General features: G+C 37.7%; 1 protein-coding gene across 1 annotated transcript in view; it reads right to left on the reverse strand.

Annotated features, from left to right (window-relative positions):
* Window positions 1-20,841, reverse strand: part of Lrp1b (LDL receptor related protein 1B) — a 1,955,528-nt gene that overhangs the window by 366,511 nt on the left and 1,568,176 nt on the right. The window contains exons 42-43 of the mRNA XM_042275227.2: window positions 15,356-15,545; window positions 14,030-14,234 (exon numbers count right to left, since the gene is read on the reverse strand). Of these exons, the coding sequence (XP_042131161.1) occupies window positions 14,030-14,234; window positions 15,356-15,545 (395 nt within the window). The remainder of the gene's footprint in view (window positions 1-14,029; window positions 14,235-15,355; window positions 15,546-20,841) is intronic.

Here is a 20,841-nt window from a genome sequence, read left to right on the forward strand (position 1 = left end):
TTTTGCTAACTTAAAACAAGCTAGACTTATCTAGAAAAAGGGAACCTCTGCTGCGACCGGCACAGCTGGAGCACGAAATCTGGCTAGGGACACTGAGGTTAAATAGCACTCTAGACACCCAGTTTTAGCTCATCCTTGAAGCAGTTCTCTTTATTCTTACCAACATGGGCTTATATAACCCTCCAACAGCAGGAGTCAAGGAATGGTTACTCTGTATCCAGAGGCAAACCTACACTGTTTTCCAAACAGGAAAAACCACAGGGGAACTGATTCCCAGCACCCTCCGGAACCCAACTGCACATTTCACACAAACAACTTAACTGGGACAGGACAAAAAAAGGGCATTTAAAATTAAGGCAGCAAACTTACTGCTGCCGACAAACCTCAGTAGTGAAAAATGCCTCCATCAAGTTGTATGTAGGCAAGTTCTGGGGGTGTGTGAGGAGGGAGTGTTTTCTTGATGAAAAATTGATGTAGGGGGGCTCCGGCCACTGTGAGTAGTAACACCCTTGGGTAGATGTCCTGGGTAGTATAAGAAAGCAAACTAAGTGAGCCATGAAAAGCAAGCCACAAATAATGTTCCTCCATGGTCTTTGCTTCAGTTCCTGACTCCAGGTCCTGCCTGAGTTTTCCTCAGTAATAAACTGTAGTTGGAACATGTAAGTAAAATAAATATTTTCTTCCCTAGAATTGGTTTTGGTCAGAACTTTTATCACAACAGAAAGTAAACTAGAATACACCTTTCACATTACAAAGATATTTTATGATTTAGTATTTCTACATGGAAACATGCTCTGAAAACAATTTTGGGCAAAGCTTCTCAAAGAATGTCAGACATAAGAAACATCTGCAATTGTAATGTCTAGGAGCATCAACATCTCTTTGTAAGGCTTTATATCACTGAGGTAACAGATACCTTCCTAGAAATGATTAACACGAACAGGGTGATTGCAGAAAGAAAGGCTATAATCACCCTGTCTCAGCCTCTGACAGAGTTAGTTATTGTTTCAGCAACTGTAATGACATCGGTGACAGATACAGAACAGAAATAACAAAGGAGAATAAAATTATTGTCTTCTTTTCCTGTTGCCCTAATAAGTAGATGATCCAAGAGTATTCTGCTCTCAAGAGAATTCTGCCATGTGTCAGTCACTAAGAATACCTTCTTCACTAAACATGTGAATAACACTACTACATGCTTTACTGTTGTGATAAAATGAGAAAAAGCCCATCCAATCATGAGATTTTTATTAGTTCAAGCCTCATTTAAACTGTGGGGATGTGTTTTAACTACAGTCTGAGACAAAAAAAAAATAGAGTAATAAATCCTAACTGAGTTAACAGAATAAATTATTTATATGTGAAACTTGTTAATCTTTAAATAACAAAAAAGAAAGACATGGTTATTCTTAAGCCATTGTTTGAAAGAATGTGGATTATGAATAGATTTTCTAATATTATTGTGATAATTTACATATATATAAACATTTTAGTCAACTATACAATGATAAGATGGTTTACAATCAGAACAAAACTATGCACTGTAACATTCTAAAGATTCAACATGTACATGATTGTGCGAAAAGCTTTAAAATGTAACACTCTTTGACAAATATACTCAATACAGTTTGATTCTTATGAGAATTCAAAAGAAACTACACTCCAGGCACTAGATAGACAGAATAAAAGCATTTGGAAATTTAAGTTGTCAGAAAAACTCACTTTTGAGTATAAAAACCAGTTCCCTAAGTTTTCATATTTCAGGCACACTAAATATTTAATGCTCTCATTAATACTATCTTATCAGACAGATTTGTCTACTCTGTATGCAATGAGATAACACCTAAGTTCCCAAAAATCTCTCCAAACTTTAGTATCCTCTAACTGAAAAGTGGACTGAAACATTACAGCTCCTTTCTTTTTTATATATAATTTGTATTATTAAGAAATTTTCTATTCATTTTACATGCCAACTAGATATCACTCCTCCTCTTTCCTCTTGTCCCCCAGGCTTCCCCCACAACCCATCCCCAATTCCCAACTCCTCCAAGGTAAGGCCTCCCATGGGGAGTCAGCAGAACCTGGTACATTCAGTTGAGGCAGGTTCAAGCTCCTTTCCCTGCGCCAAGGTTGTGTAAGGTGTCCCACCATAGGCACTGGGCTTCAGAAAGCCAGGGATGGTTCCTGATCCCACTGCTTGGGGCCCCTAAAGCAAGTCAAGCTCAACAACTGTCTCGACTATGCAGAGGGCCTAGTCCACTTCCATGGAGGCTCCACAGCTAGGTCCGCAGTTCATGAGTTCCCAATGACTCTGCACCTGAGAAGTCTGACAGCATCAGTCCCACTGTTCCTCTGCCTCTCATGTTCCCTCAAGGAAAAGAAGTCTAGAAGCACCCCAAAAGGACTTCCCCTGGCATAGATGATGCTTTCTTGCCCTTCCTTTTGTATTGTATGATCTCAGCATTTTTTAAAATTTATTTCATTTTATTTTACACTATAATTCAGTTCTACATATCAGCCACGGATTCCCTCATTCTCCCTCTCCCCTTCCCCCAGCTCACCCCCATTCCCACTTCCTCCAGGACAAAGCCTCTCCCGAGGACTGAGATCAACCTGGTAGACTCAGTCCAGGCAGGTGCAGTCCCTTCCTCCCAGGACAAGCCTAGTGACCCTGCATAAGCCCCAGGTTTCAAACAGCCAACTCATGCAATGGATCTTAGCATTTTTTTACTTTACATGTTTAATCATATTTTATAATTCACTTGATATTTTGTGATACTTTATTTCATAAAGTCTTTAGTTCCTTATAACTGTCCTTTCTGTTACCTGGTATCTTGCTGTTATAGAAGGCCCCTCCATTTGGACAAACAGCGATAATTCCAATAACTAAAGTAACTTGGTTTGCAGATGTTGTTAATATGTCTCTGTGTGTTCACTTGGGTCTGAGCGGCTGCAGGAGCTAGGTGGACACAGGAAACTTCCAGCTACATGCAGAACTGATGTAACCTTTCTCCACAGGTCTGCCCTCCCTTCCATTTTCAAAGAGCAATCTCCAGATGTCCCTCCCTCCTCTGAAATCTGCACCCACATCTGATTTTTCTTCTACCTTAGCCTTCATCACTGCCAGTGAACTTCCTCCCTTGCTGCCGCCTTTGCCTAGTGAGGAACCATTCTCCTTTTTTGCTACCATTCCTCTTGCCGATCCTGGTGGACCTGATCTGAGGACACTGCACTCCTCAGACTCGAGTCCAACCTTCAAGTCACCTTCTTTGTCCTGACAAACCTTTCCCTCCCGTCACCATCACACAGTCCTCGCCATTTGGCTGCTCCTTTCACCCAGCCCTACTCCACTCTTCCACTCTGCAAGGTTGCAGGTTCTGGGCTCCCAGTGCACATCCTAGTTTGCCTTCCTCTTGCCAGTCTATCTAAAATCGAAAAGCATTTAGATTCCAAAACTTATCACAAATAATTTCAGTATCTTACCCAGTCCTTTAATCTGTCATGATATTTATGTCCGTCTGCCCTCATCCCCTCTAAGGATAGGGAGCACCTCCAGATATCAGCTCAGCACATCCATATATTCTTCATGTGCAGGATAGAGGTCAAAACCCAATTGGTACTGCTTAATCTTTTGTTAACTTGACACAAACTAGGGTCATTTGTGAAGAGGGAACCTCAATTGAGAAAATGCCCTGATGAGTCTGTTCTTACCCCTGTCTGTGGAGTTTTGTTGTTTGTTTGTTTTGTTGTTTTAATTGTTGTTATTAAAGATTAATGTGGGAAGATGTGGTGATACATTATTTGTGCTGAAATGTGATATTTTATTTGTATGTTAATAAACAAAGTTTGCCTGGAGATCAGAGGTCAGCGAGCCATAACCAGAAGTCAGGTGGTGGTAGCCCACACCCTTAATCTGATCACATGCCAGGCAGAGTCTCTGTGTGTGTTCAAGGACACAGTCAAGCATGGTGATACAAGCCTTTAATCCCAGTACCAACCATAGAGACCTGGAGGTCTGTATAGACAGGCAGTGACGAGGGAGTCATGTGGCTGGGCTGAGAGCCAATGAGAAGGCAGAACAGGAAGGCAATAAAAGCACAGGTCAGACAGGAAGAAACTCTCTCTGTGGGAGTTACTGCATGGTGGTAAGCTAAGGCTAGTCGTGGCTATTCACTTGATCTCTTCAGCTATTACCTCTGTATTTGGGTCTGTGTTTCTTATCTAATAAGACTGTTTAGAAATTCGTCTACAGGAAGACCCAGCCGATGTAGGTAATACATGGTGGTTAGTCCAGAGTTCTATAAAACAAAATGTAGGATGATCAATCCAGTAAGCAGTGTTTTTCAGTAGCTTCTTCTTCAGTTCCTGCCTTTAGGTTTCTGTCTTAATGGACTGCAACCTGTGAGATAATAAGCCTTTTCCTCCACAAGTGGCTTTTAATGACAGTGCTTATCATTGCATTAAAAAAGGAAACTAGAACACAAACATTGATTCCCAGTGGAATTACCAACTCAAGTTAAATTTCCTCCAAAAATGGCTTATGATTTCTTGCCTCTTGGCAGAAATGGAAAAGGCTGTCCTAAAGGTGGTCAATTTGATAAAACCAAAGACATTACTCAAAAAGCCAAGAAAAATCCAGCTTTATTATTCTTCTTATCGGGAACCAAAGCTAAATATACTCCAGAAAGTGATGAAAAGATTAGATATCCACTTTCATATCATTTCGCAGTCAGCAGCCAATATTAGAAAGTAGCTTCAAAAATTAGAGGACAGCCCTCACACTCCCCAAAGTGGGTATATAAAACTTTTCAAGGTCTTTAATAATAGAGGAGAGGAAATAAGATCAGGTTGAATATCAAGGGTTGACAACAACATTATGTCAGACTCTTCAGGGCTAGTGAGTGTTGGGATTTACACCTACTACTTAAAACCAACAAAGATCAGAAATCTCTGCTCCCACCTTCATCAGTCCGACTGAACACAAAGTTTAATGGTAATCATGATTGACATCTTGACACACTGAGAAAGATCGAATCTCACCTAAATAATTGCTTCTATCTAATCAGCAGGTGGGCATGTCTATGGGGCATTATTTTTTATTGCTAATTGATAAGAGGACCCACTCCATTGCAGGTGGTTTTAATCCTATGCAGATGGTCATGGATGGTATAAGATGGCTGTTGATGAGCCAGAGAAAGCAAGTCAGTAATGAGCTTTACTTCATGGTTGCTCAGCACATCTAGACAGTCTCCTTGGTTGCTTCCTCTGCTTCTACTTTAGTCCCTTCCAGGCCTCCCCTTGGTAGTGCTACCTGGAAGTGTGAGCTAACATAACCCTATTCCTCCCCAAGCTGCTTTGGGACATGGTATTTATCACTGCAACAGAAAGCAAGCTAGAACATAGTGCAAAGATATCAGTTGCTGGTAAGCCTAACTCATGAATCTGGGATATGGGAAAGAATTATCCAGTTTTACCAGAATTTGATGTGTCCATACAAGATTTCTCTCTCTCTCTCTCTCTCTCTCTCTCTCTCTCTCTCTCTCTCTCTCTCTCTCTCTGATATGAAGCAGAATGTACTTCTGTGTAAACCAAACAGACTGGACCACCAGTGTGCGGTCTGTTTGGATATTAGTTTCCTCCTTCCTTCTTGGTCATTCCCAGTTATCTGACCTCTTTCCTAGGACATGGCATTCTAGAAAACTTCCATGCATCTGTTATTTACTTTTTCCTTCACAAAATCTTAAAGAAGCAAAGTAATACCTACTATTTTTTAATCAATACACATCCTCTTCTGGGGAATCTTTGATCACTCTCCTACCATCTACTTATTCCTGTGTCTGAGATACATCCTTCCTACTCTTATTCCACAACATACTCTTATACTAAGTAATGTATATGGACCTTCAGCCCTTGTGTGTCAGGATCAGTATCAACTCATCCTGAGGAATTTGGGCAAATGAAGTCTATTGTTATCTGACCAATAAAGTCCCAAATTTTATGACCTACTTTCCTTACAATACTTTTCCTGGCTTTTCAAAGGTATTTAGGTGTTCTACCACTTACTCCAAATTTCGTGCCTTATTAATTTAGCTGGAGTTCCTATTCACCTGCTTGTCCACTTAAACCCCTTTATTCCACATTCAGCCTTCCACCTCTTATTTCTCAGTCTTTGATATAAAGATACTTTACTATTTCCCTCAGACTTTTTTGAAATTTATCTGGACAGACTGTGATAACCTAATGATCACACTGCTAATATGGACAGTACTTCCCCAATAACTTCAGGATGGCCTTCATCTTCTTGGTCAAGCCCATATTCATGATATTTTTAAATCTCAAGAGTTCTCCCAGCACTTCCTGCTCATACAGATATGGCCTCCTTCTCTAAAGGACCTGTTGTGACATTTCTCTACAACATACCTTGACCCTCATTAATTTTCTGACTGACCAGGGATACCAGGTGTCCTCCTCTAAGTTTTAGATGGCCTCTACTCTATTAACTTACCTTGGTCATAGTCTATCCCTTTCTTTCCAAGGAATGACTCAAAGCTTCAATGCTTTAATCTTGTAAATGCTCTTCCCTTCCCACAAAGACAAAATGAAAACAAAACTAAAAACTAAACAGACCTACTTTATTTTCTGGGCCTAGTGAATTAATTTCATATCTGGATCCCAACTTTGGAGTCTTATCTAAACTTTATTTTTTAATTGAAAATATATTTTTATACAATATATTCTGATTATGGTGTCTCTTCTTCCAGTTCCTCTCATCTCCTTATCACTTTCCCTTCCATCCAGATCCATATCATTTCTGTCTCTTGTCAGAAAACAAACAGACATCTAGGGGATAATAATTAAATAAGATTAGATAAAACAAAAAAGTTAGAATGGGACAAAACAAATACAGAGAAGCAAAAAGGTCAAAGAAAAATTATAAGAAACCGACAGACAGACAGACAGACAGACAGACAGACAGACAGACACACACACACACACACACACACACACACACACACACACACAAGTTCACATACACAGGAGTCCCATAAGAACACAAAACCAGAAGCCAAATATATACACAAAGGACTTAGATGTTTGAAAAAGAAAAAAAAATGTCCTGAGTCAATATTATTCGACAAAGAATGCTGTTCAGTTCATTTTGTGATATACATCTACTTCAGCTAAATGTCATTACCAAGCTATTCAGAACCTCTGGGCCTCTTCTCAAGTATCCAACCTGTATCCTCTAAGTTTAAAGCACATCTTCTGGCTACTCCTGTTTTAGGGCTTCAGTACCCCTCCTAACCTTTACCCAGTTTGTGCTTGCCTCTTTTAACTTAGCCCTTTCATCTGTGTATTTTATGGAGAAACATTTGAGCAGTAGCCTATCTGTCTAACAGTTAGTCTTAGTGCAACAGCATTGGGCTCCTTTTTGAAGACCCATGAAGCAGCCTCTCTCTCAATGATAGAAAGCCTCAAGCTCACATTCTGTGAACATACTCAATCCCTGGTTCCCATAGACTCCTTGAGCTTATAAATCATCCTTCGTTTCCTCTATCTTATTATTTCTCATTCAACAGGTACACACGGCTTATATAAAACCTCAAGTCACCTTTCAATGACAGGAAACTCTTCATCTACTTTTCTGGAGACTTTAGTCTCTCCGAAGAGACCTACTCTGGCCTTAGTGTCCTTAACTCCTTTCTATCTTCTTTTACACTTGTGTCAGATGCTCTTATTGGTGAGTCACCTCACTGGTATATTGATCTCTCTTCAAGGACACCATCTAGTCACAGGATAGAACACTGTTATCGATGACATCACTTCAGAAGCCCAATCTCTTCCCAAATACCTCCGCACAATAAGCAGATCTTATAATCATTAACTACTCATTGACAGTAGCATGCAATCAAAAGGTCATGTCTACATGAAGTCTAAATAAACACCACATTCTCTATGTTCATGCCCCAGTTTGGCAAGAGGGAGGCTTTCTTTTCTGAGTAGTTAATAATGAATTAATCCACAAACCCTTTCCAGCACTCCTTCATCCCCCCACTGCCCTGGACAACAAGAATACCTTTCTGATCATATAGCTAAATGCAACCCTGGAGCCTAAACTCTTTATCAATGGATAATACTTGACTCTTGCCTCCACCTCACATTCTTTCAGATTTCCAAATACACTCACTTACATCCCATCTCCTCCTTTGTTAATTCTCTTATCCACCCAGCCATGGTCTCATTCTAGAGAAAAAAAAAAGCAGCCATCCTATAAAACTACTGGTATATTTTCCGTAACTGCCTTTGCCCTGCTTCTGCTGAACAGTCAGCTTTCTGTTCTGCTGAGCATAAACACTTCTGTGTGTGACATCAACCCTGATAATTTTATTGAAGACACACTTCTAGTCCCCCATCTTGTCACAGACACCTCACACCATCACCCTACAACACATTATTTACTCTCAAGTCTCTCCTTAAAGGGCTTTCAGACTGTTTTCCTTCCTCATGCAGATACATGAGGACATCTCCCAGGACAGTATTTCTAGGCCAACTTCATCAGTATGCCATACTCTCAGCAATGTTCTCACATTGGTAAACCTTTTTTTTCAGGTTGAATAGAACCCACTAGGTTCAAGAGCAGATAAGATGCCATTTATAGCTTCTATCTGTAATCACGCCTTGCCTTTGCTTGGTTGCTTGATTTCTTCTCTATGGTCTGACAGCAACCTGTTTTCATTTCCAAGGAAGCTCAGCATCTGGTTATTTTTTCAGGTAATAAATATTCCTTCTCTATCTTCTATGGTCCACAGGAAAGGTAGAAACATACCAATGTTTCCTTCAATTTATTATGCAGTACTGAGACTCAAACTTCCCTGGTCAGCCCTTCTATCTAATGTTCTCCTTTGTTTATGACCACCCCAGAAAACTCATTAACCTTAGCCCCTTTGATTGTATATATGACAGGACCATCACTATACATCCTCTACTAAAATCTAATCTCCTTTTCCTAATGCATTCCCCACTTCCCTTTACATGTATCCAATCACACACTAAAATCAAGGACCTCCCTACATCTCAGCCATATCCTGTAGTATCTTTATATATCTTTATATATAAATGCAACTGTATTTACATTTAAGATTCTTCCCAACCTTACAGATATAATCAATATGCACCTCATCTTGATAATCACAAGTAAAAGACATCTCTAGCAGGCTACAACACTGTAAGCTCAAAGGCTGTAGACCTCAACTCTAAGCTCTTCTGGTGGCTCTTCCCCCTCTTATACTTCCAGTCTCCAAAATGAAACTTCCCCAAACATAAGCATGACTAGTTGAAGCTGCCCTGATTTATCAAACATCACTGAACTAAACAAGTGTCCACACTTCACTTGCAAATTCTTGACACCAGCCTCTCTGTGTCTCTCACCACTACCAGCCTGCTAAAGTAACATGATATGCCCTTGGGTACTCTGTTTCTTTCTTTTTCTCCACTCATTGCCCTATTCTGATTAATGGATATTTCTTATTAACCCCAGTCACTTGTCTCTTACACAATACTAACCCTCCCTTTTTCTTGGATGTGCATGTCGACACAAACCCAGGAGTCTCTATCAGTATTCTTTATTCCTCTATCTACTTGAGGGGACTTATCCTTAAAACTTTACATTCCTTGTTCAGCAAGTCCTTTCATGATCCCTTTCCCATTACTGACTTTGAGAGATGCCTCTTCCTTTTCTAACCACTGAATGCCTCTTTCTCATCCTGAAATTCTGACCTATAGGACATTGATTTTCTTTAATTGTCAGATCAGCGGACACATATCCAATAATAACCCAGCTCAACTCCATGATATAGTTCTATAACAACCACTTTATTGAATCTACCAAACTTCTTTCATAGGGCTTACTTTACCCAGACCCTCCTCACCTTGCAGGCTCTCTTTTGCATACTCCACTCCTTCAATGCTATCCTCCTTTCTTATGAAACCTCTCTTCCTTTGTTTTCAGCTATACTCCTTGTCTTTCACCTTCTACTCATTATTGAAACCTAGATTTTTCCACCCAAATCCGTGCATTTAGCCAATGAAAAGACCAGGTGCCAAATGAAAAAGCCCCTTCCATTTCTTTCTCAGAAACTGTCATTCTTCAACAGTTAATAAGTACTGTCATACTCACCTAGACATGCTGTCCTTCTTTTAACTCTGTTACCTGTTAAAATCTTACTGTATTTGAAATAGATATTTCGACTCATCCCATTATCCTATGGACCAAAAGTACTTCAAAGTTAAACTCTAGGGACTCAGAGAATCTTATGTGCTCTCATACTTCCAAAGCCTTACTTAGGCTACCCACACTGGAAAACAGTTTGAGAAAATGAAGTTTGAGTCATTGCCCAGGAAAACTAGAATATCACCCCACATATTTTCTCACATCTTCTAACCTTCTACAATTCTTATTATCTCAAAAACTCAGAAGATTTCTTCCTCTGGAATATCAATTTATTCCTGTTTTCCAGCCAATTGATTTATTTTACAGATATTGAACACCTTTATAGTAACCAAATAGTTACTGCTTGTTTTTTTTTTCATTTCCCTCCTATATTAATTTCTCCACATGCCTGTCTGCTTATTGTCCAGAGTATTTAGCCAACTGAGGCTCTTTCAAATATACCCTAGGTAAAATAACTACCTTAATTACATCTCTCCAAATTCCAGTAGAGCTGCATGCAGGTAGCATTCTCCAAAACTGGAGAGCTCTGGGTCTCATCACTAGCTAGAAAGGTATCACTTGTCTCTTCCTTCAAGAATGATGCTACTTCTGTATAGACCAGTCCAGAATAGCTAAAGATACAGCAAAGAATTCCAGCAAACAACATAGGTAGCCAAGCTTCAGCAAAAGTGTCAAGAATACCTATTTGGGAGAGAAAGCCCTTTTCAATAAATAGTACTGGCAAAACGACATCACTGGGACAAAAATGAAATGAGACCCATATCTCTCACTGTTTTCAAAATTAACTCAAAATGGACAAAACTACTAGATTAGAACACTGAAAGAATGTTTTTGTACATTTTTAGAGACATGTATTTTTATAAAAACTCAGTCAAAAGGAGACAAATGATATTACTTTAAATAAAAACCTTTTTGCATGATAATAAATCAGCTAACAGAATAAAGATTTGACCTAAAGAATGATAGGAGGTATGTAACCTATATCTCTGTCAGGGTTCATATTCAGAATTTATAAGAACACCAACTCCATAGCTAATATCTATTCCAATTAAAAATGAACAAGAGACCCGAACAGATGTTTCTCAGCATACAAAACTTCCCAAGAGGTATACAAAGAAATATGCCACATTGCTAATCACCTGGAAAATATAAATCAAAATAGCAATGAGATGTCATATCACTCCAATTCAACTGTCTATTTTCAAAAAAAACAGTGTGTGTATGTTTATATGTGTATTTGCCTGTGTGCATGTATAGAAGAAGTTCTAAAATTAGTCAAAAATCAAGTAACAAATGACCTAGAAATCCCAGTACTTATCATATACTTAATAAGAATGAAATTATTATGTCTAAGTGGTATGTGCCCTACATGGCTATTGTGATCATGCATTTTAGAGAGGGAATCAACTTAAGTACCTAAGGAACTCAACTCTTAAATGGGTAAAGAAAATGTAATTACATCATTCTAGAATGCTATTTGGACACAAAAATGATAAAATGCTATCACATTATGGAGCAACAAAGATTTATTGGGAGAGGATTATGTTAAGTGAAATAAACCAGGAGGAGAAGAAAATGGTCATACCATCACAGTTCTTTGGAATCTAAGCAAGCCGATCTTACAGATAGACAGAGTACAGAGGCTGAGGAGTTTAGGGGCTTGGGGAAAAGTTGGTCAATGGTACTAAATTAGATAGTAGGAGGTAAACATTCTGCCATTCTAAGGATACAACTATCATTAAAAATATCATATTTACATTTAAGATAACTGGAACAGAGGGTTTTTGAACATCCTTGTAACAAAGAAAGAGTCTATGTTTGGTATACCATACATTGATCATTGCACATGAGCACAGGTACACATTGTGCCCAAAATTTGTCTGTTTTTTTTATTAATGAATAGCTAATTTAAATATCTTTAAATATGCAAACCCTAAGGCAAAAGAATAAAATAGATTTTGAAACTTTTCTTCCAGTATTTTGACCCAGCCAGAAATAATCATGGTTTGGACATATCAACAAGGAGTGCAAAGCTGCAACCAGAACTGGGTATGTTTTTATATCACAAAATAAATACTTTACACTTTACTAACAACATCCTCTTCCATGTCACCCACTGTAGTCATAACTACCATGAGTAGGAATAGAGAACATAATCAACAGGTAAAAATATGAATAGGGATAAGTTAAGGGTTTTATGAGGAGCTACAAAAGCTTATTTCTGTATTAGGACATAACAGAAAATATAACCATACTGAGTACATTGACTTACCTGGCTGTGTTTCCCAAAGTATTAACTAATATCTCCATTCAGAACTTCTGTTATATTCTACTTTATCTTCACAATACTTGTGATAGATTGAAAACTTGCACATCAAAACTTCAGTCTATAAAAGCTAAGCAATTTGCCCAAGACTAATGACCATTAAGTTTAAAAGATAGATGAATAATTTAAGCATATGATTCTTTGATCAAGGTTTAACACAAACTGAATCTAATCAAGGCTAAGCCCATTCTTTCAATGCCATTTAAGCACTCCACTCTCATTTCTCCCCGCCATTTATGCTACCACTGGAAAATATGAGGTACCAAAATGTGAGTCAGGGCATTGCCTCGATTTTCAAGAAACTCACACAGTACACTCCACGTATCTTCACATTAACCCCATACCTTCCTTCATTGTATGCAGTGACACACGCTTGTCACATTTACTGGAAGACTTAGGCTTGAAGAATTGTTTGAACCCAAGAGTTCTACGCTAGCCCAAGTATCATAGCTAGACCCTATTTCAAGGAACAAAAGCAATGAAACAAAACAAAAACAAACAAAAACACCACCTTATCATGCTTGCTCCTATAAATTCAGTGTGAAATTTTGGTTAGTTGGTTCCTCTTTTCTGCAAATAAAGCTTTACATGAACTGCCACATTCTACCTTTTACATTTTCTGTCTGTCTCAGTACTGTAAGGGCCTATAGTCACCACACACATCATTTAGTCTGTGAAGTTTCCAATATTTATGACCTGGCCTTCAAGAAAGTATTTTCTTCCTATCTCAGACTCCTTAAGGTATCAGAGGGCTGAGAACTGGGAATTTTGTACTTCTGACAGACACTGGGGTGGTGGGTGGAACAAGATAGCCCCAGTGGCCTGGCCAGTCAGGAATAGCTCTTCACATGTTGAATTTTCACCATCTCTAGTGGTGACACTTCTCCTTGAAGAGATGAGGAACACATTGGAATTTGATTATGTACCTGCTTTGAGGGTTATTCAGGAGATGGCATATTGATTCCTCCACTAAGATTTCATGTAGCAGTAAAAGAAAAGACACTAAGACCTCACTGAGCATGATATGCTTGTCTGTGAACGTATTCCCATGTGCCTGTCTTCAGAGCTTCAGAAGTGCCTGGGTTCCACACAGTGATTCTTTTATAACTTTCCTCTATTCAGAGAAATGAATGGAGTTTCACAGCTTAAAATGTAAATACCAAAGAAGAACATGTAAACCACTCAAGTTCAGTTCAAATTAAAATTGGGAACAAATCTAGTATTTGTCTCCCTGGAATAAAGGTTATGGAAAGGTTTTTTTTTTTCTTTTTTTTTAATGGCAGGAAATACACTTCAGTAAGGTTTTCAGAATACCCATGGACTGTTTGTGTGCTGAATAGATTTTCCAATCAAGTAAGTTCAGACAATTAGCTCTTTTGAAATTCCTTGATAAGTGTATACTAAGAAAGTATGAAGTATATTTTTAAAGTTGTTATATAAAGTGGTAATCTAGAAACATTCAATTAACTTACATGTCTTCGGGATCCATCGTATTCACATCTTTCAATTTTCCCTAAGCTGCCATCTGAGAAATACAGCTTTTCTGCACGGTGATCAAGGGTGAGTCCATTTGGAGTGAGTATGTCTGTGCTGACTATCACATGTGGATTCTTCCCAGTCAATGTGGCTCTCATGATGCTGGGATGCTGTTCATTCCAATTCGTCCAAAACATTAAACTGAGTAAAGTGGAAATCATAAGAACAATTGAAAAAACTGTTATTTTAAATAAAAAATATTTGTAGAGACACAAGAATGTGAAATTGTTTAATATTTCCTTCTTAGTCTATGACCCCGTGGGAGTCTAAGTGGGAAGGAGAAGTGGATATTGTTTTCAGAAATAGCTTCCAGATTTTTCTCTTATTATACATACATACATACATGCATGTATACATACATATATATATATATATATATATATATATAAACACAATAAACAAAGGGGAAAAAAGGTATCAATTTGATACCAGAGGTCATAAAAGGGTTTGGAGGAAGTGGATACAGGAAGCTATAAAAGTGAAAAAAGGAAAAAGAAAAGATAAAGTAGCATAATGATAATTCTAATTAAAAATGGCAAAAAACAAAGATTGGATGAATATGGATTAGTTCTGCCATTGCTCATTTGAGAACAAAATATGATTTTCTCCTCCACCTCTTTACCACACCACCATGGAGTGAAACTCAACAGGTACATTTCAACCCAAGTGCTTTGTGCCTCACGTTCCTGTGCAATGATGTCCTTTACAACATTACTCACCTCTGCCATGTTTTTCTACATTGTTTTATTTTATTTTCTCAGAATTAATTCTGACATGTCCTCCTGTTGGAAGTTCCTCGAAAGTACTAATATAAACGTCTGGACAGTTTATCAGCAAATGGGTTAAGTTGAAAAGATAGGTATATACCACAATTATTTCATTGATCTTTGTGTTCTTTGGATTACTTTTAGGCAAAACCCCAGTTATAAAAACTATATATGGTTAAAGTGAAAAAAAAAACTATTTTTAAGGATCAGCTTTAGCAGATACTGATAAATTCTTTATAAATATATAAATCAATGCACTCTATGCACCATAGAATTTTCTGAATTTTTCACTTTCATGGTTTACACTAGTTTTATTGAACCTCTTCCAGAGATAACACCCACCATTTAAGTAATACACATTTTAATTATTCACACAGTATTCTCATAAAAACTGAGAAAGTCTTACAGAAGGAACTTTGAAGGAAATCTTCATCTTTAAAGTGCATATAGTGTTCTATTCTTATTATAATGCAGATGTAATAAGCAACCTCTTACTTTTGGCATTCATCTAAAGCTAGCACATGAGGGTGGTCGTCCTCTGACATTGTGATGACTGCTTCCCTGTCAATCGCTCCAGGCTGAGTCTGGTCTACTGTGTGCCTGGTGATGGATGATGTGCTGGAGCTGGTCCAGTACAAAGTGTCCCAGGCTCTGTGATAGGCGAGGCCCTCAACAGATCCCACATCTGATGGAAGAAAGTAGACAATAAACGACATTTTAGTTTAAAAAAAAAAGTGCCTTCTGACAGAAACATCATTCAAGATATATACAAAGACCTTATTTTATCAACCATATGTCCATAAACTCTGTGAACTAAAAACACAAATGTGATTCTTATAAGCAATATATTACAACATAAAGCACATTACAGTTGAAGTGATATAAGCATGTGTTTACATGTACGTGTGTGTGTGTGTGTGTGTGTGTGTGTGTGTGTGTGTGTGGTGGGGTGGAAATAGGTTTAAAAAAGTAAAGTTATTAAATACTTAATTTTTCATCCAAATATGAAAACCACAATATTTTATTTCCCTTTGGTGTAAGACAATGATGGTATTCCTTTTGTGTCTCAATAATTAATTTTAATAAGTCATAGAATACAATTCTGAAGAACACTAGTCAGCAAGACTACATGGGTTCACTGGTGGTGAGTTTTCTGCTAATATTGCAAATCTAGGGATTTCAAGCATAACCAAACACATCAGACTGACAATAACATCAAAAGGCAAATCAGCAGCTGACTTGGTACTGTCAGTGATGGTAGACAATATTTTAATAAGCTAGCTGGCAAGTTGTTTCATCCTGTTCTGCTAATCTGTTACAAAAACAAAATGAATTGGAATGAATTGGTCTCTAAAGCACACTGCAAATATCGTGAAGTGGCAAGCGGTGGTACAGATTCTAATACACAGGAGTAACAAGTGGAAAAACAGAGCGATCATGTCATCATGTCATAGCACTCCATCCCAGTCCCTGGGCAACAGAGCAGCACAACTCTTCTCAGAATGCACCTTTGTACAATTCGATCCTTATTTTGTTGCTCTTCTTCCCATCTTCAGTATAACAAAAGCTATACCCACATCACATCCTGACATGAAATTGCAGCACAGAGAGAGTGTTGTGTTTTTCTGCCCAGGAAATTCTCAGAAAGTACTGAGCGTTGACAAAAATCAGTAGATTCAAAAAAAAAAAAAAAAAAGGTTACTTTGATGGTCTTCAAATCCATATTCCTCATACTGGGATGCATTGCCTAGCCTTAATACAAGGCAAGGTGATATGCCATGCTTTGTTGATATCCATGAGAATCCTGCCCCTTTCTGAATGGAAATAGAGGAGGAGTGGATGGGGGGTCAGAGCAGGTGAGAGCAGGTACTTGGAGGAAAAGAGGGAGGAGAAATTGCAATCAGGATGTAAAAATAAATAAATAAAATGAGCAAACAAAGCAAAATGGGGGGATGGGTTACTGTTACATTTCGGAAGTGTAGGTAGAAGTTAGATAGAATTTCTTGGGAGTGCAAATCAACAATTAAGACTTTTGAGCCAGATTCCTAGCATATAGTCAAGTTATAGATACCTGTTTGGATCTTCTACATGCAAAAGGAATATCTGAGAACATCATAATAAATAGCTATCACTGTTGGGCACCCACTATGTGCTACAAAATGGAGGCTGTTTTGAACATGTCATTTTATTTTGTGAATAAATATACCCTAACATTTCTTTATTATTCCTTTTCTAAGGAAACTGAAATTTATCTCTATAGGACTCATAATGTTAATGCAATTTTTTAAATCCAATATATCTTCATGGAAGATATCTATTGCTTAGTCTCAATGGAAAATACATGGCAACAAATGAATGCACATTTTGTTCTCAACTTGTGTGACTCTAGAGAAATTGTAAAACAAGTAATTTGCCATGATCACCTCCACTCACACAGTAAACCACCAGTTTAAAGTTAGTAGAGAAACTTAGACCAGGGAAAATGGAAGGAAGACCATTAAACACATTATAAGGAAATCTGTTCAGGGGATTTCATTTGAATAACTTGGTACTTGTTGGGAGTATGTGACTTGTAATTGTTCAAGATACTTCAGGTGTTAACTAAAAACATCCTGCTTTATTAGTGTGTTTATGTACTTTCCTACCATCGATAAATATGATAACTTTATTGATAATAACTTTAGCAGTATAGTCCTTCACTATTCATGGCTGGAATAAGAAATGGCAGCTCTGAACTCTGAGTAAGTTGAACCATTTTTCCTCCCATCTGCACATCCCTGTGTAGGGACTTGGCAAGTCCTCTTTCTGTCTATTTCTCCTGCCAGTCAAAAAAAAATGTAAGAGGAGGTGGATATTCCTAGTTTATGGGTAACAAATCCAGAGCACGGAAGAACATACTGTGTCTATCCAAACTTTTTCTTTGAGTCTGTTTCTTAGTAGATGACAGCCTGATTGTGGTGGTTTAAATGGAAATGCACCCTGTAGGATCTGACTCGAATGCTTAGTCCCCAGTTTTTGTTACTGTTTGGGGAAGCTTAATAAGGGTAGGCTTGCTGTAGGAAATATGTCACTTTGGGAAGACATTGAGATTTGAAATCCAGGCACCATTCCCAATTTGCTCAGAAATAACAAAAAGCTTCCAGTTTGCTATTTAAGATGAGAGTTCTCAGTCTGTTACTCCAACTACCATACCTACCAATTATTTCACTTCTTGTCCATGATGGACTCATATCCCTCTGGAGCCATAAGAAAAACCAAACTCTTATTTCTATAAGTTGTCCTGGTCATGGCATTTGATCACAGTAATATAAAATTAAATAATATACTAATAGTTCAATTTACTGGAGTCTGATAGCATATTTTACAAACTTTCAGTAATGTGTTTCTTCCTCCCCTCAAAAAAATCCCTATGAAATTATATTTTATTTAAAAAATTTAAAGATAGCATGAAAATTTGCATATAAAATTACATAATGCCTCTCAAAATTGTGGAGTTATATGCACATATGCACAATCACCTGTATGTGTAAGCAGATCTCATGATGCTTTTCAATATTGTGAAGTCATATGGTGTGTATACATCCACATATGCACACACCTGTATGTATTTGGGCAAGGAGTTTCCTAAGTTGGTCCATCAGACAGAGAAAGAAGTTTGATATACTGATTACAGTAGGCAATTGTATAGCTAGCATAAAATGGGTATTTATCCAATCACCTAAACTGGAAATATCAAGTACAGGAGATGGGTACAGAGTTAAATACTGCTGGAACTTAAGGCACAACCAAGAAAAGAATGTTAACAAGATTGCTCCAGCAGCTCTACATTTCTCAGTTCAGACAATGATTATGTTTGGGACAGGGTGCATTGTGAAAACACAGCTTCCTCACCACATACACTTGCCATCATATAAATAAGTAAGGAATCCCACTCCTCCTTATCTACCTAACCTGTAGCAGTTTGATTTAAACAACAAGAGAGAAGACTTAGTCAACTTTATAAAAGTGAGAGGGGTGTACTGCAAATAAATAAATCGATCAGGAAAAGTGGTTAATATCATATAAATAACTACTTCCTATATACTTATGTCTATATTAACAGTGGTAAAACTGACACTCATTGTCACCTACCAATAAATTCTTTAACTAATGCACAAAGGATTTCACTTGTGTGCAGATTTCTCATTGTTCTAATTTACTTTCTGTTTCTCCGATAAACACCCTAACCAAAACCAATTTGGGTAGGAAAGGGTTCATTTTGGCCTACAGATTTTAGCCTATTATGAATGGAAGACAGGGCAGAAGCTCAAGAAAGTATCGTGGAACTTAAGCATAGAGCACAAAGGATCGAAGCTGACTGGCTTGCTTCTTGTGGCATACTCAGCTAATTTTCTTATACAGGACAGGCCAACCCACAAAGGGATGAGCCCTAGTACATCAACCAGCAATTAAGAAAATACCCCCATGGACTTCCTCATTTGTGATAAAGGCAATTTTTCTATTGATGTTCCCTCTTCCCAGGTAACTTCAGTTTGCATCAAATTGACAAAAACTAACCAGCACAATCACATTACAATTGAAGAAGAGTAGTAGCCTAGCCATCCCTCTATGTGTACATTGTTATAAAAGTAGGACAAGAATTCACCTAACGGAAAAATAAGTGTGCTGTTAGTGGCTCCACTCTTTCTCCAGCTAAAGGGAGTGTAGTACAAAGTCAACAAGAAGTATTTATCTCAGGAACACGCTACAACTGAAAAGGGTCTTGACTTCCTGTTGAGTGAGTACTATGTTCTTTCACATCTCCTTATGACCTAGGCTGCAGGGCCAAAGTATACTGTTTAAGACGATACCACTAGTGTGGAACATTCCAAGCTTGTTTGTTTGTTTGTTTGAATCGTCTAAGTTACTTTGACAAAGAGAAATAGCTTTCATTGATAACTCAAGTAAAATGCTTAAAATAAGTGCCTTGTGGAGATAACCCTCTGCCTGTATCTTAACTTTGAGGTAACCAGAAAAGCATGATTCTATGTATGTTTCAGAAATCTCTGTTGCTGACAATTTTATATATAGTACATTTAGTGCCTTTTGGATTTGTGCCTAACAAAATACTGTTTTCCTTACATTAGGCCTAAATTATATATTTTCATTAAAAATATCTCAATACTTTTTTCTCAGAATTTCTACAATTCATTCACAAAAGTGTATGTTTATTAAAAAACATAGAGTGAACTCTAAGTACCTTCAATTGACCTGGAAAATTAAAAAGAAATTATACATTTAACCTCTGTTACCTATATAATCCTACATATCCTGCAGACAAGACAAAAGTATCAGGTTACACTAGTCTGGAAAAGAGACAAGGACGCAGAAGCCATGCACGCTGCTGACATGCCAGGTAGGGCAATCACAACTTCTTCAGTCCTAATCATATTAAAGGATTTTCATGTTTTCCTTCATTGTAAATAAAATGGTATTTACATTCCTGATCATTTTTTTGTGAATGTCAGTTGATTAATAAGATTGACAAAACTAGATTCAAGCCATACCAGATACCACAAAGCCTTTTGGTAAACAGCATTGGAATCAGAGCTTACATGGTGGGAATTTGGATTGAGTGGGGGACAGTTCTAACTTTCCTTTTCCTCTCTTTTATTATCCTTCTTATTAAAATAACTGTTTTCTATAACTAACTAATTATCTGGGATGTAGCTCTGTGTTCAACATCTAATCATTTGCCAATTACCACTGATTCCCTTGAAGGAAAGCATCTCAAATATTTTCATGTCAGAAGAGTCTTTGCTTTACATTTCCTTTACATTTCCCAAAACAACCAAACTATTTCCCCTAAAATAGTGTTGAAACAGAGTGGTGAAATGAGAAAAAAAAATTTATTTACTAAATCCTGACCTGACCTCAGACTGACACTGAGGTCATAACTCACCTGACATTAGTCTACCTCTATAACCACAAGGCTATCTGCT

This window comes from Peromyscus maniculatus, chromosome 4 (assembly GCF_049852395.1).
Source record: "Peromyscus maniculatus bairdii isolate BWxNUB_F1_BW_parent chromosome 4, HU_Pman_BW_mat_3.1, whole genome shotgun sequence".
NCBI lineage: Eukaryota > Metazoa > Chordata > Mammalia > Rodentia > Cricetidae > Peromyscus > Peromyscus maniculatus.